We start from the raw sequence: 26,614 nt of genomic DNA, 5'->3' as shown, positions 1-26,614 counted from the left end.
AAGGCAAGTCAAGTCGGCACCTCTGAGGTGAATGTAACAACAGAAACTTTGGGTACACTACCGGAGGTCTACAGGTATAATGCATTATGGCACGCTCATAATTATAAGCCTTGTTATAAGTATCTATGAACTGCTTAGGTCTATATTGTGTTAGTATCATGGCAGTGCAAAAATAAATCAATGTACTTTTTAGGCTGGTATGCTGATTTGCTTTAAAAAGAACAACCTTGTATTCTATCTCTGTCTGCCTCACATCATATTCGCTCTCTTTCAGGGGGACCAGTGTAAGTTTGAACATGAGCTGGTTACTCCAGACAAGAAGAAGGAGCTGTGTAAATTCTACCTCCAAGGATACTGCAGTAAAGGAGACAACTGCATCTACATGCACAATATCCTTCAATATGAATCACCAACAAATATTCTGCAATTGTTTCTGTCGTTGCGTGGAATTGCCAAAGCTATTTTTTATTAGGTTAATTCATGAAGGTAACTGAAATTCCAATTCCTCTTTGATAAGCAATGGATTGGAATTGGAATTTAAGTTTACTATCTGAAATGACTGGATTGAAATGGAATTGACCCCAACCCTGGAATGAAACCATTACTCTAACTCTAGAGGGTTCATGCTTATCTGATCAACTTCATGTGAGAGGAATTAGTTGAGTTCCCTCATCTGTTTAGTCATGATGACTCATTGGGTCAGTAGATGGCCGTCATATATTGACTAGGCCAAAAATTCTCTTCATAAAATACAATGTAATATGTGTGTTTTATTGTATGTGAGATAAGTGATGTCCTATATTGATATGCAATCTAATATGTGAGTCTAGAGTCCAGATTTAAACTTTGATGTATTCTGTAGAATTAGAAAAACTTTATTGTCCACACAATGTGAAAATGTGTCTGGCTTCACCACATAAAAACAGACAATTGTAATACACTTATTTGTAATACATTTATTCCTCCATACTTGTCCTTGACTCGTGGCTGTACGTGAATATCCCTGTAAGTTTTTTCATACTGGAGCCAAGTGTTATCAGGGAGACAACTGTAAATTCTCGCATGATCCTTTGAATGATGTGACCAAAGACCTGCTTGATAAGGTAAGAAAAACATCATAATCATAAACGCCACAAACTGAAATATTGTGTGTCTAAACCAGGACTAGACAACCCTGTTCCTGGAGTGCAGCAGGTACTACAGGATTTTGTACCAACTAGGCACCACGCCAGACCAACTGATCTCATTGATCAGTTCAGTGATTGCCTAAATTCAACACACCTGGTCTTCCAGGTTGGTTGAATGAAAAACATGAAGTGCCTGCGGCCCTCCAGGACCATGGTTGCCTACCCCCGGTCTAAACGGTCTGCATTTTAAAACCATTACACTTAACAACTTAGTGATTGTGTGTGGATCAAAATAGTAACATCTAATAGCGTCATCTATCAAAAGTCTAAATTCTGAACAGTAGTTCACTAGTTCCTTACCCACAGCCATACAGTGAAGAGTATAGCTTCTGCATCAGATTGTTTGCTTCATTGTGTGTCCTATGTATTGTCTTCAGATAATCAACACAGAGGAGGAGATCGCCCATGAAGATGAGATGGAGTTGGAGGACCTGAGGAAACAGGGGATTGCCCCCCTGCCTAAACCCCCTCCTGGGGTGGGGCTGCTGCCCACACCGGGTCCCGGTGGTCCTGGGTCTGGAGGTCCTAACCCTGGTCCTGGACCCTCCAGCCCACAGGAGGGGGGAAGCAGTGGGGGGAACTCCGGGGGAAAGAAGATCCCCTCTCTGTTTGAGATTGTGGTGAAACCTACAGTGGACCTGGCTCAGAAGATTGCTCAAAGGTAGCTCTACTTTTACCTTACATGCGCTCACATAATCTTCAGTATAATGTAAATGTTTTTTTGCACAATTTGTCAGCTATACAGTTGAAGTCAGAAGTTTACATACACTTAGGTTGGAGCCATTAAAAGTAATTTTTCAACCACTCCACAAATTTCTTGTTAACAAACTATAGTTTTGGCAAGTCAGTTAGGACATCTACTTTGTGAATGACACAAGTAATTTTGCCAACAATTGTTTACAGACAGATGATTTCACTTATAATTCACTGTATCACAATTCCAGTGGGTCAGAAGTTTACATACACTAAGCTGACTGTGCTTTTAAACAGCTTGTAAAATTCAAAAAAATGATGTCATGGCTTTAGAAGCTTCTGATAGGATAATTGACATCATTTGAGTCAATTGGAGGTTTACCTGTGGAATTATTTCAAGGCCTACCTTCAAACTAGGTGCCTCTTTGGTTGACATCATGGGAAAATCATAAGAAATCAGCCAAGACTTCAGAAAACAAATTGTAGACCTCGTCAAGTCTGGTTCATCCTTGGGAGCAATTTCCAGACCCCTGAAGGTACCACGTTCATCTGTACAAACAATAGTACGCAATTATAAACACAGTGGGACCACGCAGCTGTCATACCGCTCAGGAAGGAGATGCGTTCTGTCTCCTAGAGATGAACATACTTTTGTGCGAAAAGTGCAAATCAATCCCAGAACAACAGCATAGGACCTTTGTGAAGATGCTGGAGGAAACAGGTACAAAAATATCTATATCCACAGTAAAAACAAGTCCTATATTTAACTAGGCAAGTCAGTTAAGAACAAATTCTTATTTTCAATGACTGCCTAGTTCCTGTTCAGGGGCAGAACGACAGATTCGTACCTTGTCAGCTCGGGGATTTGAACTTGCAACCTTCCGGTTACTAGTCCAACGCTCTAACCACTAAGCTACCCTGCCGCCCCATATTGACATAACCTGAAAGGCCACCCAACAAGGAAGAAGTCACTGCTCCAAAACCGGCATTAAAAAGCCAGACTATGGTTTGCAACTGCACATGGGGACAAAGAACGTACTTTTTGGAGAACTTCTGACCCACTGGGAATGTGATGAAAGAAATAAAAGCTGAAATAAATCATTCTCTCTACTATTATTCTGACATTTCACATTCTTAAAATAAAGTGGTGATCCTAACTGACCGAAAACAGGTCATTTTAACTAGGATTAAATGTCAGGAATTGTGGAAAAACTGAATTTAAATGTATTTGGCTCAGGCGTATGTAAACTTCCGACTTCAACTGTGTATAATATTCTCTTTAATATATACACTACCGTTCAAAAGTTTGGGGTCACTTAGAAATGTCTTTGTTTTTGAAAGAAAATTATATTTTTTTGTCCATTAAAATAACATCAAATTGATCACAAATAAAGGGTAGACATTGTTAATCTTGTAAATTACTATTGTAGCTGGAAACGGCTGATTTTTAATGGATTATCTACATAGGCGTACAGAGGCCCATCATCAGCAACCATCACTCCTGTGTTCCAATGGCACGTTTTGTTAGCTAATCCAAGTTTATAATTTTAAAAGGCTAATTGATCATTAGAAAACCCTTTTGCAATTATGTTAGCACAGCTAAAAACTGTTCTAATTAAAGAAGAAATAAAACTGTCCTTCTTTAGACTAGTTGAGTATCTAGAGCATCAGCATTTGTGGGTTCGATTACATGCTCAAAATAGCCAGAAACAAAGAACTTTCTTCTGAAACGTGACAGTCTATTCTTGATCTAAGAAATGAAGGCTATTCCATGCGAGAAATTGCCAAGAAACTGAAGATCTCGTACAATGCGGTGTACAACTCCCTTCACAGAACAGTGCAAACTGTCTCTAACCAGAATAGAAAGAGGAGTGGGAGGCCCCGGTGCACAACTGAGCAAGACGACAAGTAGATTAGAGTGTCTAGTTTGAGAAACAGACGCCTCACAAGTCCTCAACTGGCAGCTTCATTAAATAGCACCCGCAAAACACCAGTCTCAACGTCAACAGTGAAGAGAAGACTCCGGGATGCTGGCCTTCTAGGCAGAGTTCCTCTGTCCAGTGTCTGTTCTTTTGCCCATCTTAATCTTTTCTTTTTATTGGCCAGTCTTGAGATATGGTTATTTTTTTCCAACTCTGCCTAGAAGGTCAGCATCCTGGAGTCGCCTCTTCATTTACAACATTAACAATGCCTGCATGGTATTTCTGATCAATTTTGTTAATTTAATGGACAAAAAATGTGCTTTTCTTTAAAAAAGGACATTTCTAAGTGACCCCCAAACTTTTGAACGGTAGTGTACGTACACTACCGTTCAAAAGTCCATGCTCTTACTCAGTTGTGCACCGGGGCCTCCCACTCCTCTTTCTATTATGTTTAGAACCAGTTTGTGCTGTTCTGTGATAAATACAGTACCAGACGGACCAGGAGAATCCTGGTGAAAGCTATGATCCCTTATTGATGTCTTGTTAAATCCACTTCAATCAGTATTAAAGAAGGATTTTTAAGCCTTGACACAATTGAGACATGGGTTGTGTATGTGTGCCATTCAGAGGGTGAATGGGCAAGACAAAAATGTAAGTGCCTTTGAACGGGGTAGTTGGCACCTACTACTATGCTACTACTATGGTAGTAGGTGCCAGGTGCACCGGTTTGTGTCAAGAACTGCAACACTGCTGGGTTTTTAACGCTCAACAGTTTTCCATGTGTATCAAGTGGTCCACCACCCAAAGGACATCCAGCCAACTTCACACAACTGTGGGAAGCATTGGAATCAACATGGGTCAGCATCCCTTTGGGATACTTTCGACACCTTGTAGAGTTGTTGCACAACGTATTGAGGCTGTTCTAGGGGGATGCAACTCAATATCAGGAAGGTGTTCTTAATGTTTTTTACACTGTGTTTATTATCCCATTAAATTTGTTATAAAAAAAAAACTGAATTAATTCATGCATATTTTGGGGGGTTGCAGTGGATCCAACTTCAACTGTCAGTCTGGAGGCCAGTTTCAGGGTGATGAGTTTGGTGTAGGGGGGCCCGATGACAACATACAGCAGAGTGGACCCAATGGCCCACCCCCTGTCCTCCCTCCGGGGTCTCCCCCTGGCTCCATGGGGGGTCCCTCTCCTCCCTATCCATCCCACACTGGGCCACCAATGCAGCAACAGCAGAACCCCCCTGGACAGCACCCCCAACACCAACCACCCCATGGGTTCCCCATGCCACCACCTCCAGGTATTTACTAGCTTTCTTCTCTTTACTTTGGGTTTTTTCAATGCATCTGTAGAGTTTGATTAATTAAAACCTCTCATTTGCTGTTTTTTCCTGTCTCCAGGTCCGCCACCACCCTTCCTGGGTCACCGACCAAATATGAACTTGAACCCCAATATGAACATGAACCTCCAGAGGCCCCCTCCACCGTTCCCTCCATTCCCAGACCCCATGCAGATGCTTCAGAACATGAACGTGCCGTTCCAAACCATGGGAGCCGTGGGCCAAAACCCTGCAGAGTTCTTTAACAACTTCTTCAGGAACCAGGCCCAGGCCATGGGCCAAGGAGGTTGGTCTTACAATGATGTGAATGAATAAGCAGATAATGCAGATAATAGCCATCAATTTGTTATGTCAAGGATTTAATTATTTACAGTATGTGGGTTTTTCAGTCTAAATGCTCCAAGCAATGACCATATTCTATTCTGTTGTTATAGCTTTCCTTTTTTATATCCAGTTCTTTTGATGTGTTAACAGATGTTGATTCATTAAAACCTCACTCTCTGCATATTCCTCCTCATATCTCCCCACCTCTCCATTAGACATGGGTATGCCTTTCAGTCAGAACACCTCCCAACAGCAGGGGAGCGCTGACTCCCAAATGCTGTCCCAGATGCAGGGTCTACCCCCTGCAGTACAGAAGGCCCTGCTCCTACACCTACAGCAGCAGCAAGGCAGTGAGCCACAAGGTTTTGAGGAACAAGGTGGCAAAACCCCCAAAGGTGAGTGTGAAGGATTATTTATTTACAGCAAAGTGAAACAGTCTTGTACTCATCACCAAACATTACCATTTAATAACTAGGGTACACATTTCACAGATATTGCACAGTATGCTTGGTTGCACTTGCTTGGCAATACTTAAATCATGCTTATACTGTATAATCGTCATGAACATAACTTACATGCTCTACACCAGGGTTCCCCAACTGGCGGGTGGTTTTATTTGGCTCCCCACTATTTGTTTTATTTTTTCATAAATGGACATAAGACAATAAACAAGTTATTTTAATTTAAGAAATCTGTTCCCAAGTATTCCCACACATAATAGAGAGATACAAGATCGTATATAAATGTAATCAAGGTTTAAAATTGTTATGTTTTAGTCAAACATATCTGTTTGGGCTTCTTGCGGTTAATTTGCAGTCTACAAATTATTAGTAATTATGTTCCGGCCTCCCAACCATCCACTCAAGAAAAAATTGGCCCCTGGCTGAATCTTGTTGATGATCCCCACTCTACACCTTTCAGATGACTCTACTAACTGGTATTCCAGTGATGACGAGGATGGGAACTGTGTCACGGCCATTCTTAAGTCTCTGAAGAAACAGAATGAGAAGCTCCAGCAGGGGCCACAGTCCATCAAACACCCCTCTGTTCCCCAGTTGGCCCCTGGAGACCCCAGGCTCCAGAAGGAGCGGGCCCCACCCAGCGACCCCCGTATGAAGGCAGCAGACCCCCGCCAGAGACCACCAGACATGAGGAAAGAGCCCGACTCCAGCGGGGGCCCCAGACAGGCCAGGGACCCCAGGAAGGTATAGATATCTAGCCTACTGTTTAATGCTGGTGCATGTCTGTTGTTGTTACTTTGTATTGAGCTTTTATGCTGAAAAACCAATCTCCTCTTTGATGACATTAGTGTTTGAATCTAATCTAATAAGGTGAGGCCCCTGGAGCCACCCAACTCCTTCAAACCAGAGCTCCACCACCATCGCCAGCAGCAGCACCACCACCACAATAAGGCTCCAGCCAGAGAGGAGGATGAGGATGGGGAGAGGGAGCTAAGAGAGCGGGTTGCTCTCATCCCTTTGGATTCCTGCCCAGGTATAACCCTAATATTTTAAAGCCTATTTTTCTTTTGAATGCTGCTGCTGTTGTTGTTTTCTAGCCTAGTATTTAATCTTTTTTTATATTTGTATTCATCATACATATCAGAGTCTTACTGACATCTGCCATTTGAATTAAATGAAATAGAATAGAATATAAAACTTTGTTGTCCATAACAATATTTCGTAAAATGTTGATGAAATTAACTTTTAGGGGTGATGCTCCGCGACCCACGCTGCCAGCTGCAGCAGTTCAGCCACATCCGTGTAGACGTTGTGTTACAGCGCCCAGCCTATGCCTCAACCGTGGTCTGGTCGGCTGAGGATCTCATCCCCTCACTGGTGCCCAAACAGGAGCACTCCATCAATCTACCTCTACCGCCCCTCATCGCTGACGCACAGATGAACCGAACCAACAATAGGACCAGGACTTTATCCCCTGACCACTCCACCATAACCACCTCCACCACCCCTCCACACATGGACCCTCGCCTGGTCGCTGCCCGTCTGAAGGAGGGTGTGCTGGGTGTGGGGGTTGGACTAGGCAGGCTCCCCTCCAGGACACTGGAGCCCAGGGGGTCAACAGAGAGGTTGTTGGATCCCAGGCAACACAAGGCCCTGGGTGTGGACCCCCGGATAGGTCGGTCAGGTAGTGTGGACACTAAGCTCCCTATCCTGAGGGAGACGGAGAGAGGTGGTGGGGGAGGTGGGGGTGCTGGAGGAGACCCCAGGTTGCAGAGGAGCAGTGCTAGTGGAACCTCTTCCTCCAAAACCACTACGTTAACATTTTCAGCCCCGGCGCCAGCTCCATCTAAATCTGAGGCTGAGAAGCCAGAGAAGCTGTGTCCGTACGCCCCAGGGCGCCTGTCCTCCTCCGGTGGTGGGTTAGAGAGCCCCACCACCTCCACCCTGCTAGGGGGCATCAGCCTTTATGACCCCAGAAACCAGGCACCACAGCAGGGCCAGCGGGACGAGACAGAGCCCCCGAGGAAGACTGGGATCCTCAAACTACCAGCCAAGAGAGAAAACAACACTAACACTAAAACTCCACCATCATCCTCGCTCTCGCCAACGCAGCGATCTGGAGGGTCTGTATCCACACAGGATGTCAAGGGCGGTACCGAGAGCGCCATGGATGGGTCTGGGTCCAAAAGTCGTCCACCTCCTACCCTCTCCTCTGCTCCTACAGTGACAATGTCAGGGTCGGAGCCTCCCAGCTCCCCAGTCAAATCCTCTGCCCCCGCGGTCCACCACCTACCCATCCAGGCCCTCGCAGGCCTGATCAGGCCCCCCTACACAGACCCCAGACAGGTCAAACAGGTAGAGAAGGAGGCCAAGCAGCAGGAGGAGAAGGAGCTGGAGGAGGAGAAGGGAGAAGAGAAGGTGGAGGAAGCAAAGGAGAAGGAGGAGACAGAAGACGATAGGCCGCTGAAAGACGTATTCAAGACCTTCGACCCCACTGCCTCCCCTTTCAGTCAGTAAATACTCTTATTTTGAAATATATAAAAACACTCCTGTGTTGCAATGTTTCTAAATATATTGACAACCTAGTAAAATATACTGTATGTTCTGTACATTTATTAGAAACTTGTATCATTATTATTGAGCTTTACATATTTATTTCACCTGTATATAAAACTGTCTGTTCTTCAGGATCTGTTGAGAATAGACTCACGTGTCACTAAATGTATTGTACATTGATAGATAGTCCCTGTCTGTCGCTTCAAGACAGATATTTGATCATGTTATTATACAGTATATGGCTACCAGTCATGGCAGCATAGACAGTAGGGTAGATGCTGGCTGTGCAAAGACTTGGTTCATGTACAGTATAACTATCTTAAGTCTATAGGGATGTTATTGGTCTTTGAAAGGGAGTTAAGATATGGACAGTATTAAGGGTTTAACTTTCATATCAAAATATGTAATATTAAGGAACTGTATTAATGGTTGTTTTATGAAACAGTACAGTATTTTCGGCCAGGTCTACACCTTTTGAAAAAAAAACATTTAAAAAACAAACAATACAGTCCTATATACCAGAACACTAAGTAAACCTAGAATCTCAGCTATTTTTCCTTTTGATCTTATATTTTAATATTATTTACAGACTCTTTTACATTTGTGTTCCATGCTCACTATGGTGGTTAAGAAATGAGAATATTGAAAGTGGGTGTAACATGGGTTTCATTTGGTCCATTTTGTGTGATTATGTATGGTGCTACATTTGAAATTGACTGAATTGAATTTATTTTTATTATATGCTATTAGGTCACATTTTAAATGGCTTGTTTCGTATCATAAACGCAGTGTTTTTTTATGAATGGTGTAATCTGGGTTATGTCATGTTTGTTTTATAATGTCAATATGGTTGATCAGATAGTCTAAATGGTCAAACTCAAAGATGCTCATCATGTTGAAATGCCTTTTTAAGCAGTGTCTTTCAAAAAGAAAATCCATACATGACATCCTCCTTTATGTTGTGAGATGTATTTATGTATAGCCAAAGGACATGTACATTACTTATATTCCTCTTTTATTCCCCCCAATACATAACAACAATATACAGTCACAAACATCACCCCTGCCTAGACCCTCTCACACCCCCATCTCCAGCAATACTCTCCGCCAGGCCACACGCACTTTCAACATTTAGATAATAAAGGATTTGACTTTTCCACTGTGTTAACGATGGAGGATTGGTTGATTTCCAGTTTGTAACTATACATCTTTTCAAGATAATTGACGAGAAAAATATGGTCCAACCCACTGCACCCTCATATGCCATGTCTTGAAATATGCAGACAGATTAAAAGTACATTTACATTGTAATACTTCTGACAGACAACTTTCTAACTCTGCCAATAACTTTTGGACTTCATAGCATTCCCAGAAGGCCTGGATTATTGAATCATTGTTCGTTTTACACTTCAGACATGACTCTGCCATTGTGCTGTAGAATTTGTGAATTTTGTCTCGTGTAATAAATTAAAAACATTAGTTTATACTGGATTAAGCGTACATTTTTGTTAACTGTAATTTCGTTAGTTATGTTCCAACATTCCCTCAATCTTGTACCAATATCAGTTATTTTTAAGTCTTGGTTCCAATAGTTTATCTTTTTTTGTCAGAGATTGTCAGTTGGATAGGATCTCTGCAAGTTTTGTATATCTTACCCTCAAGATTGCTCTGATGCCCAAAATATTTCAAATACACATTGATATTAAACTTTTTGCTATTTTCAAAATAGCCTTTACAGCCAAAAATTTCTATGAAGTATAATGCATTGCACATCATGTGCTTGCTAACATATCTAGTATTTAAGAAATGTGGTCACAAAACTTTTGTCATAGGAACAAAGTGCTGGACACTGGAAGTTATTTCATTACATTTCCCCAAAGTTTTGTGTCCTGTGGACATGATCCATATGTTTACATGGTAGCAACAAGTAGTTCCTGGTGTCCAGTCCATGGGGTTTGACACGTTCACTTGAATCCCTGTTTCTGTATGTGAATAGGAGGGGCCAGGCTGGGGGATTCTCTGTGCTGGGAGGTTCTCCTCAGGCCAAGATCATCCGTGTCTGAATTACAGTTCTGCTGGGCTCGGTGCATTTGTAGGTTCCTCTTCCACTGGAAACAGAGCGCTGCTGCCTCAACCCCATCTGAGTTGGGCTCCGGCTGTTTCAAACCCTGTTTGGCAGATTGCTATCTGTTATGGTTGATGTGTAAAATCGGGAAATCTATACATTTACCAGGAAATATATACATTCCCTATCAATTGTAAATGTACAGGTTTACCAGGGAATCCATACATTTATGGGGCAGGGAATGTATACATCTCCCACTGTGAATCTGTACATCTCCCGGTAGTGGTTATTACCTTGATGCAGGCTGTCTCTGCTGCTCTGACCCCATGCAGAACTATCTGAAGCAGGTTCTGGGCATTCTTCACAAGGATCTCATCTGAAGACTTGCTTCCAGGGGTCAATGCATTAACACTGTAGAAATAGATGTATGTAACTTGTATTAGTTCTGATCTACTTTAGGATATTGGATTCTGTGGATGTTTGTATAATATAAATACATTATTTTTATAAGTGAACAGTATGAAAAATACAACTGGAAACGAGGTGAAGATCATTGATGTAAATTAGAATAGGAAGGGACCAAGTATGGACCCTTGAAGGACTCCCACAAATTATATTCAGGTATTTTGACTGCTATTCTATAAGGCAAAATGTTTCTTGTTGGGAAGGTAACGTCTACATAAGTTGTCTACAGTGCAATACATCTGTTGGTGTAAAAGGTGTTTTATAAATACATTGAATTGATTGGTTTGAATGATTGATCGCTCACCTGGAGATGATAGTGAGTTGGTTGGTGATGGTGAGAATCTGTTCCACTCTGAGAGACAGTTCAGCAGTACACTGTTTGTCCAGACAGTGGTTTGATATGACCCTCACAAAGTGGGTGATGTATTGGCAATTTGAGACCACGCCTTTTGCTGTGTTGACAAACATCTCTTTGCTCTGTAATATAGATCAACACTACATGTCCAAAAGTATGTTGACACTTGCTCGTCAAACACATTCTAAAGTCATGGGCATTAATATGGAGTTGGTCCCCCCTTTGCTGCTATAACAGCCTCCACTCTTCAGTGAAGGCTTTCCACTAGATGTTGGAACATTGCTGCGGGGACTTGCTTCCATTCAGCTACAAGAGCATTAGTGAGGTTGGGCACTGATGTTGGGCGATTAGGCCTGGGCTCACAGTCAACGTTCCAATTAATCCCAAAGGTGTTCGATGGGGTTGAGGTCAGTCAAGTTCTTCCACACCGATCTCGACAAACCATTTCTGTATGGACCTCTTTGTGCACGGGGGCACTGTCATGATGAAACAGGAAAGGACCTTCCCCAAACTGTTGCCACAAAGCTGGAAGCCATAATAATCTAGAATGGCATTGTATGCTGCAGCGTTAAGATTTCCCTTCACTGGAACTAAGGGGCCTAGCGCAAACCATGATAAACAGCCCCAGATCATTATTCCTCCTCCACAGTTGGCACTATGCATTTGGCCAGGTAGCGTTCTCCTGGTATCCGCCAAACCCAGATTCGTCTGACTGATGGTGAAGCATGATTCATCACTCCAGAGAACGCGTTTCCACTGCTCCAGAGTCCAATGGCGACAAGCTTTACACCACTCCAGCCAATTCTTGGCTTTGCGCATGGTGATCTTAGTCCTGTGTGCGGCTGCTCTGACATGGAAACCCATTTCATGAAGCTGCTGACGAACAGTTCTTGTGCTGACGTTGCTTCCAGAGGCAGTTTGGAACTCGATAGTGAGTGTTGCAACCAAGGACAGACAATTTTTGCACGCTACGCGCTTCAGCACTCGGCAGTCCCGTTATGTGAGCTTATGTGGCCTACCACTTCGCAGCTGAGCCGTTGTTGCTCCTAGACGTTTACATTTCAGAATAACATCACTTACAATTTACCGGGGCAGCTCTAGCAGGGCAGAAATGTGAAAACTGACTTGTTGGAAAGGTGGCACTCTATGACGGTGCGGCTGAAATAGTTGAATCCATTCATTTGAAGGAGTGTCCATATACTTATAAGAAAAAGCTTAATACGGACAAATAAATAGCAAATATTCAGGCATTCAGAATTCGTCCTGACTGCACTAAATACAATAAACAGATTGATTATTGGTGTCAGGTAGCCTAGCGGCTAGAGCATAGTTACAAATCATTTGTAGACTGCAAATTGACTACAAGAAGCCCAAACAGATATAATATTTCACTATAACATAATAATTTCAAACCTTGATTACATTTATATACGATCACGTGTCTCTCTATTATGTTTGGGAATACTTGGGAACGGATTTGTTAAATTAAAATCACTTGGAGCTGATTTCCTGGTGTTTTTACAGTCTTTTATGTCCAACCATGAAAATAAATCCATTAAACCACCTTGCCTGTGGGCCAGTAACCGAAAGATGAAATATCTGAGCCGACAAGGTGATAAATCGTCCGATGTGCCATTGAGCAAGGCACTTAACCCTAATTTGCTCCAGGGGCGCCTTACTACTATGGCTGACCCTGTAAAACCACACATTTCACTGCACCTACCGAGTGTGTGAAAATAAATACAAATATTGATTGATTGCCATTACCAGTATGGGCCCTTTCCTCCTCAGGTACTGGGCCATGTGGTAGATCTGGTCTGCAATCTCCCTGGTTACCTGAACGATACGGTTGCCCCGAGCGTCCCACCTGTCTGTCTCTTGTTTGAGGAACAAGGCGGTGTAGGTAAGAGATGGGGTGATTGTGGTGTAGGTGAGGGAAGGGGTGAGGTAAGTCGGGGATAGGGTGTCTCTGAAGAATGCAGACCTTGGGGCATCCTGCAAAGAAAGATGGGAATGTATACAGTGCATTTGGAAAGTATTCAGAACCCTTTATTTTTTCCACATTTTGTTACCTTACATCCTTATTCTAAAATTCATTAAATAGTTTTTTCCCCTCATCAATCTACACAAAATACCCCATAATAACATAGCAAAAAAAGTTTTTGCATTTTTTGCAAATGTATAAAAAAAATAGAAAACTGAAATATAACTGAAGTACTCAAACCATTTACTCAGTACTTTGTTGAATAACCTTTGGCAGCGATTACAGCCTTGAGTCTTGTGTATGACACGATAAGCTTGGCACACCTTTATTTGGGGAGTTTCTCCCATTCTTCTCTGCAGATCTTCTCAAGCTCTGTCAGGTTGGATGGGGAGCGTCGCTGTACAGCTATTTTCAGGTCTCTCCAGAGATGTTCAATCAGGCTCAAGTCCGGGCTCTGGCTGGGTCACTCAAGGACATTCAGAGACTTTCCCGAAGCCATTCCTGCTTTGTCTTGGCTGTGTGCTTAGGGTTGTTGTCCTGTTGGAAGGTGAACCTTCGCCCCAGTCGGAGTTCCTGAGTGCTCTGGAGCAGGTTTTCATCAAGGATCTCTTTGTACTTTGCTCCGTTCATCTTTCCCTCGATCCTGACTAGTCTCCCAGTCCCTGCTGCTGACAAACACCCCCACAGCATGATGTTGCCACCACCATGCTTCACCGTAGGGATGGTGCCAGGTTTCCTCCAGACGTGACGCTTGGCATTCAGGCCAAAGAGTTCAATCTTGGTTTCATCAGACCAGAGAATCTTGTTTCTCATGGTCGGAGAGTCCTTGAGGTGTCTTTTGGCAAATTCCAAGCAGGCTGTCATGTTCTGTTTACTGAGGAGTGGCTTCCGGTTGGCTACTCTACCATAAAGGCATGATTGGTGGAGTGCTGCAAAGATGGTTGTCCTTCTGGAAGATTCTCCCAACTCCACAGAGGAACTATGCAGCTCTGTCAGAGAGACTATTGGGTTCATGGGTCACCTCAATGATGGAAACAGGATGCACCTGAGCACAATTTTGAGTCTCATAGCAAAGGGTCTGAATACTTATGAAAATAAGGTATCTGTTTTTTATTTTCAATAATAATAATAATAATGTACAGTTGAAGTCAGAAGTTTACATAAACCTTAGCCAAACTCAGTTTTTCACAATTCCTGACATTTAATCCTTGTAAATATGCCCAGTCTTAGGTCAGTTAGGATCACCACTTTATTTTAAGAATGTGAAATGTTACAATAATAGTAGAGAGAATGATTTATTTCAGCTTTTCTTTCTTTCATCACATTCCCAGTGGGTCAGAAGTTAAATAGTTTAACTTGGGTCAAACATTTTGGGTAGCCTTCCACAAGCATCCCACAATAATTTGTGAATTTAGGCCCATTCCTCCTGACAGAGCTGGTGTAACTGAGTCAGGTTTGTAGGCCTCCTTGCTCGCACATGCTTTTTCAGTTCTGCCCACAAATTTTCTATAGGATTGAGATCAGGGCTTTGTGATGGCCACTCCAATACCTTGACTTTGTTGTCCTTAAGCCATTTTGCCACAACTTTGGAAGTATGCTTGGGGTCAATGTCCTTTTGGAAGACCCATTTGTGACCAAGCTTGAACTTCCTGACTGATGTCTTGAGATGTTGCCTCAATATATCAACATAACTTTCCATCCTCATGATGCCATCCATTTTGTGAAGCGCATCAGTCCATCCTGCAGCAAAGTACCCCCACAACATGATGCTGCCACCCTCATGCTTCACGTTTGGGATGGTGTTCAGCTTGCAAGCCTCCCCCTTTTCCCTCCAAACATAACGATGATCATTATGGCCAAACAGTTCTATTTTTGTTTCATCAGACCAGAGGACATTTCTCCAAAAAGTACGATCTATGTCCCCATGTGCAGTTGCAAACCGTAGCCTGGCTTTTTTATGGCGGTTTTGGAGCAGTGACTTCTTCTTTGCTGAGGTGCCTTTCAGGTTATGTCAATATAGGATTCGTTTCACTGTGGATATAGATACTTTTGTACCCGTTTCCTCCAGCATCTTCACAAGGTCCTTTGCTGTTGATCTGGGATTGATTTGCACTTTTCGCATCAAAGTACGTTCATCTCTAGGAGACAGAACGCTTCTCCTTCCTGAGCGTTATGACGGCTGTGTGGTCCTATGGTGTTTATACTTGCGTACTATTGTTTGTACAGATGAACGTGGTACCTTCAGGTGTTTGGAAATTTCTCCCAAGAATGAACAAGAGTTGTGGAGGTCTCCAATTTTTTTTCAGAGGTCTTGGCTGATTTCTTTTGATTTTACCATGATGTCAAGCAAAGAGGCACTGAGTGTGAAGGTAGGCCTTGAAATACATCCACAAGTACACCTAAAATTGACTCAAATTATGTCAATTAGCCTATCAGAAGCTTCTAAAGCCATGACAACCTTTTCTGGAATTTTCCAAGCTGTTTAAAGGCACAGTAAACTTAGTGTTTGTAAACCTCTCACCCACTGAAATTGTGATACAGTGTATTATAAGTGAAATAATCTGTCTGTAAACAATTGCTGGAAAAATGACTTGTGTCATGCACAAAGTAGATGTCCTAACCGACTTGCCAAAACTATAGTTTGTTAACAAGAAATTTGTGGAGTGGTTGAAAAACGAGTTTTAATGACTCCAACCTAAGTGTATGTAAACTTCCAACTTCAACTATATATACTCTATATAATGTAAATACCGTACAATACAAAAGTAGATGATCTTGTATCTATGTAGTTAAAATATTTAAAGTATCAGCTATTCAATACTCACATACTGTTTTGTTGCCATCGCAGGTTCATATTTGAGCATTGCACCACAGATACTGGAATTCTGTTCTGTGGTATTTATATTCTCTGGATTGGTTGTCTGCCAGGGTGCAATGTCTGGTTGGTAATCAAGCTTCTTCAGAGTAGGAGAAAGATTGCTCTCAGTCATCCCTTCTTTGGAATCTCCTGGTGTTCCACCCTGCAGACCAACCTTCATAAGAATAACAATACTTTTATAACATTATTTTATTTTTAGAACAATCTCAAAGTGTTACAGTGTGTTCTTTAAAATAATGAAAACAAGGGGAATATAAACAACAAAGAGCTAAGTTAACTCTACCTTGACGTGTTCCTTAGCCTCCTGGCTTAGCCCATCCACCTTATAGATTTCCTCGGCTAAAAAGTGAGCCTTGGCCGACCAGCACTGTATCTGGATCTCCAGACTGAGAGTGTCGTAGATACAGTGGGTCTCCACTACCAGTCTGGCTCGGCTCACTATATCCGAGATCTGGAAGGACAGATGATCGTTGATGGACCTCAGGTTAATCCGAGCACGAGGGTTGCGAATGTAGTTGAAACAGTCTTCAACCCTCTTGGTAGCAGCTTTGGCGTTCTCGAAAAGCAACTCTGCAGCAGTCTCAAATGTTTCTTGGGCCTCCTTGGATGTCTTGTTATCTTTGTGGTGCTTGGAAGCCTTATAAGCAATGTTTACGATATTTTGAATTGCGGTGACATAGTCCTTATTTGCTTTGTTCAAGTGGCCGGATAGCACCCTCATTTTAATCAGAAGCTGTCTTTGTAGAACTTCTGACCTGGCAAACTGGAGGATGCCTGAGAGAGATACAATGCAGAGGTCCTCAGCTACCTGTAAGTATGCCTCAGTGAGAGTCTTTAATTCCTCCTGAAGTTGTGTCAACGTTTTCACTTTGTAGGCGCTTTTACAATTCACGCTAGTCAGTCTCGCTGCCTCTTGGATTCGCAGTGAGTTCTCGGACATGGCCGCCAACCTTTTCTGAGGGGTCAACTGTCTCATCAATGTTTCCCTTGTTCCTAAAATCTTATCCAAAGAATTCAGTAAAACTTGGACTGACAGTGCCCACAGAATACAAGGCCCCTCAAGTTGATCTGCCTGACCTGATGTTGATGAGCTAGCAAGTTCTGTCAGCTCTCTTGTGTTGTTATGGGCTTTGTTCAGCTTGCTGTGCAAAACTGTAAAGCTCTCCTGACAGTCACTTGGTGGCGTTATATCAGACGACGTCAACAGCTGCACCACATCGGCACACAAACTCATGACTTTGCTGAGTTCCTGAGAAATGGCAGTGGCGGCCATGTTTCGTGGACGACCTTGAAACATTGAATAAACGGCATGGTACCAGGTTCCAGCAGCTGGTAAGAGCACTTTCCTGATGTTGTTGATCAGGTCAGAGAACAGTGTACTGTGTTTGTAGAGACTGTCCGTGCTCATAGCTAAGCTTATCGCAGTCTCCTGAGCTGTCTGGACTAACTGAGGCGTCAGGGCCACTAACTCTGATCTGAAGATATCCAATGTCTGACTATCGACAGCATCAACAATAGTTGAAGCTTCTTTCGCAGCCTGAGCGTAACAATTTGAAAGCTTGAGAACTCCTGTACAGGCTTTGTTGAGGACCGTTATATCTTTTTCTTTAGTCACAGTCACAACCTTATACAAGAGGGGCAAAAGGTCGAAATCAAGAGGCTTTGGGATTGGATTCGCTTCACCTGAAACAGCTGGCCCCTTTAAATCATCATTGAAGTCTTTGTCTGCCATCATAGGCTCTCTAATTTCTTTTTCTGATAACTCAACTTTATATTCAACTGGTGAATCCCTTTCTGAAACATCTAGAACAGGAAACTGAAGGCCAAGGTCTCCTATTTCCTGATCCATAGCTGATCCTTGAACCTGATTGTTTGCTTGGACTGAGGATGAGACTATGCTCTGGCGTGCAGACTCTCGCAGTGGACTGAGGAGATGTGGATGTTGCTGTCCATCCAGCCCTTCTCTTAACACTCTAAAGTGCTGGATCACCACAAATGTGTGATCTGAAAAGACAGAGTATACATTCACATCAAGACTGGAACCAGAGCACATGTCTCTGACAGATCCGACCACTTTGGCCTGTGACGCTTCAACCTGTTTCAACAGAACTAGGAGTCCATTGCGGTAGATGGGGTTGTCACTCTTGTCTACGTGTCTTCTAACAGAGTGAACCACCTGTTTCGTGTGGGAGATAAGGTCATCAGCATGCTTTCTGAACAGTTTGTGGTTCTGGGCTTTGTACGCCGCGTCGCATCCACACTGGTCGTTAGCCATCTCGTGAACAGCCAAGCTAGTGAATTCTCTAACATCGATGATGTCACAAAGAGCATCCTGCAGCTGACCGGTCTCCTCTTCCCATCTCTCACACACATCGTGGAGTTTCTGCACGGCCTCAAAGCAGTTCTCTAAGTCTGAACCGTCTTTATCCAACTCCAGTGCAAGAGGTCCGATCTCAACCTTCAGACGCGTGAGGCATGCCCTTGAGTTCTCCACATTTTCTAGACTCTTAGAATCCGTGGCGAAAGCCGAGATGAAACTTGCAACCTGGATCATCCTATCAGCCTGTGTTAGAAGATCCATGAGCAATACACGGATAGAAACTGGATCTACCAGCAACTCTTCAACTGAATCATTCTCCAAGACTTGTCCAACCATATTCACCAGATCTTCGAGTGGACTTGACCCTGTAACAAACATGTCCAGAACTTGATAGAGAACTGCAGTCATCATAGCACTGTCAAGATTCTGGATTTGCTGCATTAGTGAAAAACAGATACTCTGTAAATGCTGGTTCAGGTTATCATCATCAGGATTCGCTGGAAGCTTTACAAGCCTGGACATTTCTGACCAGAGATGTAGGACATGTCGGCAATGATCCACCACACAGTGCTGAAGCTCCCTTTGTGAGGAGTTGGCCACCACCATGCAGTGGAACACAAGATCTCTTAAGAGGCTGTCAACGTTACTGATCGAGGAAGAGGAGGAAGAACTGGCCAGTAGCCTTATCAAAGCATCACGCCTGTCAATGTAGTACCCACACGGACCTAAGGCAACACCCCCTCTACGGCAATAACTCTCGAGTGTAGTTACAATGTCTTTCACAGTGCTTTTCACCCTGTCCAGAATGTACGTTTTGGCGGCCTGGGCCTGCTCACTGGTTCGGTGTTTGATAGTGGTGACCATAGCCGTGTGAAGCATAGAGATGCATTTCCTCAAGGAGTCCAAAGAGTTGTGCAAGTGCTCCGTCTGCCTAGGATCCTGTAGGAAAACAGAAGATAAACAAAGACTTCAATTGTAACTACAGGTACATTGAGTGAGTGCTCAGCTGGTCCTCTCTTTTTCATTGTTACAGACTGTTGACTGCAAACACCCTTTCACTATTTTTACACAAGAAGATGGAGTTGAGTAGCCTGATCTCACGATAGCTCACACTCTGTTTCAATTGACAATTGAAGTGAAACGATCAGTCTGCTTGACCAGGCTAAAAGTTGAGCACGTTCCCTCCCCATACCAGCAGGGCTTCAGCCCGTTCCACTACCAGGTTGTTCAGGAGAACCAGGGCCTCAGTGAAACGATGGAAGGCCTTCAGTAGAGATAGGATGTCCAGGGAGGAAGCTAGAGAGGATAGGCAGTCCAACACCCAGTCTGCAGCCGCTATGGTCTTTCTCACTGTTGCATCATCTTCCACTGAAAGTATCTAGATGACATAGGAATATAAATAATCGATAATTATGATTTTTGGAGGGTTTACTTGAATAATATTACATTTTCTAATGAATATGATAATGTTATACAACATGCTTTATAGGGTTATAAAGGGTTTTCTTGAACACTCTCCACATATTTTTCAGATAGTTGTTATTTTTCCAATTACATATGTTGTTCTACAACTATGTGAACCAACCTGGAAACAGATCCTCTATGCTGTTTAATATTCATAAGTTTGTATATACGAAGAACAGTTCATGTTTATAACACATTATAATGGGTTCATTCATGCTCATCACAAGTCTTACAATGACAAGTCATAACAATTCGTATAACTTCACCATAACACAGTATACAGTCGTAGCCAAAAGTTTTGAGAATGACACAAATATTAATTTTCACAAAGTTTGCTGCTTCAGTGTCTTTAGATATTTTTGTCAGATGTTACTATGGAATACTGAAGTATAATTACAAGCATTTCATAAGTGTCAAAGGCTTTTATTGACAATTACATGAAGTTGATGCAAAGAGTCAATATTTGCAGTGTTGACCCTTCTTTTACAAGACCTCTGCAATCCGCCCTGGCATGCTGTCAATTAACTTCTGGGCCACATCCTGACTGACGCCAGCCCATTCTTGCATAATCAATGTTTGGAGTTTGTCATAATTTGTGGGTTTTCGTTTGTCCACCCGCCTCTTGAGGATTCACCACAAGTTCTCAATGGGATTAAGGTCTGGGGAGTTTCCTGGCCATGGACCCAAAATATCGATATTTTGTTCCCCGAGCCACTTAGTTATCACCTTTGCCTTATGGAAAGGTGCTCCATCATGCTGGAAAAGGCATTGTTCATCACTGAACTGCTCCTGGATGGTTGGGAGAAGTTTTTCTGGATGGCCCAAACAATCGGAAAGGGGATTCATCAGAGAAAATGACTTTACAACAGTCCTCAGCAGTCCAATCCCAGTACCTTTGCAGAATATCAGTCTTTCCCTGATGTTTTTCCTGGAGAGAAGTGGCTTCTTTGCTACCCTTCTTGACACCAGGCCATCCTCCAAAAGTCTTCGCCTCACTGTGTGTGCAGATGCACTCACACCTGCCTGCTGCCATTCCTGAGCAAGCTCTGTACTGGTGGTGCCCCGATCCTGCAGCTGAATCAACTTTAGGAGACGGTCCTGGCAGTTGCTGGACTTTCTTGAGCGCCTTGAAGCCTTCTTCACAACAGTTGAACCGCTCTCCTTGAAGTTCTCGATGATCCGATAAATGGTTGATTTAGGTGCAATCTTACTGGCAGCAATATCCTTGCCTGTGAAGCCCTTTTTGTGCAAAGCAATGATGACGGCACGTGTTTCCTTGCAGGTAACCATGGTTGACAGAGGAAGAACAATGATTCTAAGCACCACCCTCCTTTTGAAGCTTCCAGTCTGTTATTCCAACTCAATCAGCATGACAGAGTGATTCCAGCCTTGTCCTCGTCAACACTCACACCTGTGTTAACGAGAGAATCACTGACATGTCAGCTGGTCCTTTTGTGGCAGGGCTGAAAAGCAGTGGAATTTTTTTTGGGGGATTCAGTTCATTTGCATGGCAAAGAGCGACTTTGTAATTAATTGCAATTCATCTGATCACTCTTCATAACATTCTGGAGTATATGCAAACTGCCATCATACAAATTGAGGCAGCAGATTTTGTGAAAATTAATATTTGTGTCATTCTCAAAACTTTTGTCCATGTTTGTACCTGCAGACTTTAAGAAAAGTGTCACTACATAGGCTAATGTTACTGTACTTTGACCACTCCTAGCAGAACATTCTGTGTTGCAGTGATGAGCTCCTCTCTGTGCTCGGCTAGGCTGGGCTGGATACTGAGTTTCTGGGCTGCCAGGAGGACATGCTGTCCAGACACAGTCATTGGCTCCACTAGGGATGACATCTTTGTCCTCATTACCTCATCATCTGAGGCTTCTGAACGTCTTGGAAAAGAGCGAGAGAGAAAAAACAGCCTGGTTTTCATTTAATGATGTTGTTATTTAGCCTGGAAACCAAATGGATATGAGCCATGAGCAGAGCCATCTATTTCTATATGCAATAAAAGGCTCTGGTAAAATGGAGCATATCAGTTTGGATTACAGGCTTGTTGTTATTACTCAGGGCACTCACAGTTCTGTATGGTATTCATATTTTTCACCCTGTGATGTTCATGACAAACTTTGCATGTTGTTAAGTTTAGAAAATAAAGTCTGGCTTCAATTAACCGATTCCTGCTCAGATGACTAAAAGACATTCTTCCTGTTTTGCAATAGCAGATGGAGTCAACAAATGTGTGTCATGCTAGACCAGAAGAAGCCAGTCCAGGTAGAAGCAAGAGAATATACCTGTCTTGTAAATTTGGGGAACACAGTAAAACCTAAAATTATAAATCTAGCAAATAATACTATTACTGTATATTATGTTTTATGCGGAGCTTCAACCATATTTATTATAGACTACCTGTCCTTTGTTTTTTAAAATACATATATGCAAGGGAAGCAGTACACACTTTAAGAGAAAGGATAGAGTGAATTGGAATGCAGGGTCCCACCACCTGTAGGCAACGGCGGCCATGTTCATGGTGGCTCTGGCCACAGCCTGGGCTTCTCCCTCTAGCTGGGTGAACTGCTCTGGTCCCTCCAGCCCCTCTGCCCTCTCACACAGCAGGACCAGGTGGACCAGGTGTACTGCGATGGGGGCCACCACCTTCTCTATAGCAGCTGTCTTTATCAGGCTAGCCTGTTCTAGGAAAGATGCCATACCTGGACACTGGTACTGCAGGAGTGATGGCCAGGAGGTTAGTAATGTTATATTAAGTTTAATTTACAAATGATACAGATAGCCAATCATGTTGATTAGTTTTTGTATTTGCAGGTGTTTTTAACATTGGTAACTACATTAGGTCTCCTTATAAACAACTTCTAAACCTATTGTAACGAAACTTGGTTAAAAGCGCGGATATCGACTCTGCCACTCGAGCATGCTTTTGGGGCACAGTCGATAGAGCGCTAGAAGGTTGAGTGTTTGAGACTTGCTCCCTGCTGTTTCATTACAATATGTTTTTAACCCAGCGGAATGACGTTGCCACGAGCAGCGCCGCAGAAATTGCGACGAGTGAGATGCAAGACTTTTCGATGCTCTCTCAGTCTAGAATCTAGTATCTGTGTACGGGTTAACTTCACGCTGTTATAGCGTGGTAGCCACCGGACCAAAACAGCAGAGAAGTTGACCCAATATGCTGTTTACTTTATGTGTTGTTATGTGTTAATAACATTAAGACTACGTTACCCAGCAGGTTATGCGGGGGAAGGAGGTTGAAGAATGCCTTGCATGGCTAAAGTTTTCTAGCTGAAGTATATGTTCATTAAAACTAGTTAAACCTATACCCTGGTTTGTCATTATACAAGGAGCAAACATAACACGTTCAACCTCATATTGCTGTCTATCTTTAACTAAATACTTTGTAAGCAGACGTTTCAAAGTCTTTAATTTTCGTAAGTGAGGATGAAAGCTTTCAATAAATTAAATGCTGAATTTACCTGTGAGGATGACAGCTCTGTCTGCAACTGTTGCAGCATGGCGCTGTAGTCTAGTTGTTTCATCTCACATTCATTATTTAGATGCAACTGAGTGAGAAGCGCTGTGCTTAATGTGAGTGTTTCATGGCAACCAGTATCAGATGACGTTTCCCCCTTCTAATTTTTACTGTGAAAAAAACACCACCTGTCTGCCACAAGAGGGCGCCATACACCGCAAACAGGTACAGCTATAACAACGTCAAAGTGGGAGAACATTTCTTGATTTAAAAAAAGAAGAGAACTTCGTTTTAATCTAAAATGTATCAACAGATAAATATACAGCTTGAACATGAGTTTAAACATCAAACATGTAGATCAATACTTTTATACAAATGATAATTCAGTGACAGTAGTATATCTTAAACAAAATTCAAAATACCTATGGTGTGATAAAGGTGAAACAATATACATGTAAAGAACGAAACCATCACAGTTAAAATACAAAAAAAACATGTCAAGTTTCCATTAGATAACTATATCAGGTGCAGAGGAGATGGTGAATGTGTACAGTACTTGCCATGCCAGTGAAATGAATGGGTGACATTAAAATATAGGATGTATTTCTAACCAATCAATCAGAGATCAATGCAGCATGATTGATAAAGGCAATGCCATCATAGTAAGCACAGTAAAGTGTCTCAGCCTTTTAGCCTTGTAAAGGAACACCACACAATTCAGCTTTCAAAAAGCTCTACATAACTTAGGGCTCTATTCAATCCGTATAGCAAAAGTTCAAATTTAAAAGGCATTGTTCCCACGTTAGTGGAGACTGTATTCACGGTAAACACTGCAGATGTCAGCTCAATAGGAAATTACTGTAAAAATGTTAGTGCGCAATCTGTAACACTTCAGCGATACAAATTGAATAGAGCCTAATTTAATTATCACACAAAAGCCTTTCTGAAACGCCAAAGGCTGTTTTTATATACACTGAGTGTACAAAACATTAGGAACACCTGCTCATTCCATGACATAGACTGACCAGGTGAAAGCTATGACCCCTTATTGATGTCACTTGTTAAATCCACTTCAATGTGCTTTAGGACCATGCGGACGCATCCGAGTGGTCGGGTAGGCTGTTTGGAGTGTTTATCCGACTGGATAAAATAAAACAAATTATGGGCCCCCCCCACATCTAAAACCAAAGTTGCGCCTCTGCCTAGCACATGCAACATTTGGGATTGCACATTCAGAAACTTTTCAACCCTTTTAAATTGACAGGTGTGCGCTTTTAAAACATCTCACATCCACACACATCTATCTCATTGTTTGTCAATTACATCATTCCATGTCAGGAAAGCTTTAGATTAAATTGGGTTTACTCATCTAATCAGATAACACATATCCACACTTTGAGAAAGAGACACTGGTGTTTACAGGGTTATGGGTCTCTTACAATGGATTAATGGTCCCTTTCTCAAGTAGATATGTGCTTTAAAAGGTGCATTCTGGGAATCTGTTTCATGGTCATTAAAAATTCTTATACCACCTATCCCCTCAGCTGTATACCATCACTAAAACAAGTGGCATTGCTGTAATTTGTCTTTTTTTATCCCAGATTGTAGCTTTCTTTATACAGTGGGGCAAACAAGTATTTCGTCAGCCACCAATTGTGCAAGTTCTCCCACTTAAAAAGATGAGAGAGGCCTGTAATTGTCATCATAGATACACTTCAACTATGACAGACAAAATGAGAAAAAAAATCCAGAAAATATCATTGTAGGATTTTTTGTAAATTTATTTGCAAATTATGGTGGAAAATAAGTATTTGGTCACCTACAAACAAGCAAGATTTGTCTCTTACAGACCTGTAACTTCTTCTTTAAGAGGCTCCTCTGTCCTCCACTCGTTACCTGTATTAATGGCACCTGTTTGAACTTGTTATCAGTATAAAAGACACCTGTCCACAACCTCAAACAGTCACACTCCAAAATCCACTATGGCCAAGACCAAAGAGCTGTCAAAGGACACCAGAAACAAAATTGTAGACCTGCACCAGGTTGGGAAGACTGAATCTGCAATAGGTAAGCAGCTTGGTTTGAAGAAATCAACTGTGGGAGCAATTATTAGGAAATGGAAGACATACAAGACCACTGATAATCTCCATCGATCTGGGGCTCCCACGCAAGATCTCACCCCGTGGGGTCAAAATGATCACAAGAACGGTGAGCAAAAATCCCAGAACCACACAGGGGGACCTAGTGAATGACCTGCAGAGAGCTGGGACCAAAGTAGCAAAGCCTACCATCAGTAACACACTATGTCGCCAGGGACTCAAATCCTGCAGTGCCCCCCTGCTTAAGCCAGTACATGTCCGGGCCCGTCTGAAGTTTGCTAGAGAGCATTTGGATGATCCAGAAGAAGATTGGGAGAATGTCATATGGTCAGATGAAACCAAAATATGACTTTTTGGTAAAAACTCAACTCGTCGTGTTTGGAGGACAAGGAATGCTGAGTTGCATCCAAAGAACACCATACCTACTGTGAAGCATGGGGGTGGAAACATCATGCTTTGGGGCTGTTTTTCTGCAAAGGGGCCAGAACGACTGATCTGTGTAAAGGAAAGAATGAATGGGGCCAGAATGGGGTAGCGTGAGATTGAGTGAAAACCTCCTTCCATCAGCAAGGGCATTGAAGATTAAATGTGGCTGGGTCTTTCAGCATGACAATGATCCCAAACTTACCGCCCGGGCAACGAAGGAATGGCTTCGTAAGAAGCATTTCAAGGTCCTGGAGTGGCCTAGCCAGTCTCCAGATCTCAACCCCATAGAAAATCTTTGGAGGGAGTTGAAAGTCCGTGTTGCCAAGCAACAGCCCCAAAACATCACTGCTCTAGAGGAGATCTGCATGGAGGAATGGGCCAAAATACCAGCAACAGTGTGTGAAGACTTACAGAAAACATTTGACCTCTGTCATTGTCAACAAAGGATATATAACAAAGTATTGAGATAAACTTTTGTTATTGACCAAATACTTATTTTCCACCATAATTTGCAAATAAATTCATAAAAAATCCTACAATGTGATTTTCTGGATTTTTTTCTCTCATTTTGTCTGTCAT

At 42.5% G+C, this 26,614-nt stretch overlaps 2 protein-coding genes across 2 annotated transcripts in view; one reads left to right on the top strand and one right to left on the bottom strand.

Moving 5' to 3' along the window:
* Window positions 1–9,648, top strand: part of LOC118402807 (zinc finger CCCH domain-containing protein 6) — a 17,378-nt gene extending 7,730 nt beyond the window's left edge. Inside the window, exons 7-15 of the mRNA XM_035801078.2 lie at window positions 275–389; window positions 994–1,103; window positions 1,565–1,848; window positions 4,850–5,112; window positions 5,213–5,437; window positions 5,691–5,870; window positions 6,397–6,680; window positions 6,807–6,969; window positions 7,186–9,648. Coding sequence (XP_035656971.1) covers window positions 275–389; window positions 994–1,103; window positions 1,565–1,848; window positions 4,850–5,112; window positions 5,213–5,437; window positions 5,691–5,870; window positions 6,397–6,680; window positions 6,807–6,969; window positions 7,186–8,453 — 2,892 coding nt within the window. The 3' untranslated portion in view covers window positions 8,454–9,648. The remainder of the gene's footprint in view (window positions 1–274; window positions 390–993; window positions 1,104–1,564; window positions 1,849–4,849; window positions 5,113–5,212; window positions 5,438–5,690; window positions 5,871–6,396; window positions 6,681–6,806; window positions 6,970–7,185) is intronic.
* LOC118402806 (uncharacterized) lies at window positions 9,446–26,614 on the bottom strand. Its single transcript, XM_035801075.2, has 10 exons — window positions 23,515–26,614; window positions 22,530–22,750; window positions 21,735–21,918; window positions 19,752–19,937; window positions 16,523–19,498; window positions 16,187–16,393; window positions 13,145–13,372; window positions 11,327–11,499; window positions 10,851–10,968; window positions 9,446–10,660 (listed from the first exon to the last, which is right to left on the bottom strand). The coding sequence occupies exons 1-10, from the start codon at window positions 23,575–23,577 to the stop codon at window positions 10,457–10,459; spliced, it is 4,560 nt and encodes a 1,519-aa protein (XP_035656968.1). The 5' UTR covers window positions 23,578–26,614; the 3' UTR covers window positions 9,446–10,456.

Source organism: Oncorhynchus keta, chromosome 24 (genome assembly GCF_023373465.1).
Source record: "Oncorhynchus keta strain PuntledgeMale-10-30-2019 chromosome 24, Oket_V2, whole genome shotgun sequence".
NCBI lineage: Eukaryota > Metazoa > Chordata > Actinopteri > Salmoniformes > Salmonidae > Oncorhynchus > Oncorhynchus keta.
Note: the sequence above shows the minus strand (reverse complement) of the source record. Positions and strands in the feature narration are given on the sequence as shown.

What these genes read in the sequence shown, in the direction of transcription:
- LOC118402806 (XM_035801075.2), bottom strand. Translation starts at nt 23,577, where the DNA reads ATGAAACAACTAGACTACAGCGCCATGCTGCAACAGTTGCAGACAGAG. An exon ending in AACGGGCTGAAGCCCTGCTG is followed by an intron (nt 19,499 to 19,751) that starts GTATGGGGAGGG and finishes GTTTTCCTACAG; the next exon opens with GATCCTAGGCAGACGGAGCA. An exon ending in GGAGGAAAGGGCCCATACTG is followed by an intron (nt 11,500 to 13,144) that starts GTAATGGCAATC and finishes TCTATATTACAG; the next exon opens with AGCAAAGAGATGTTTGTCAA.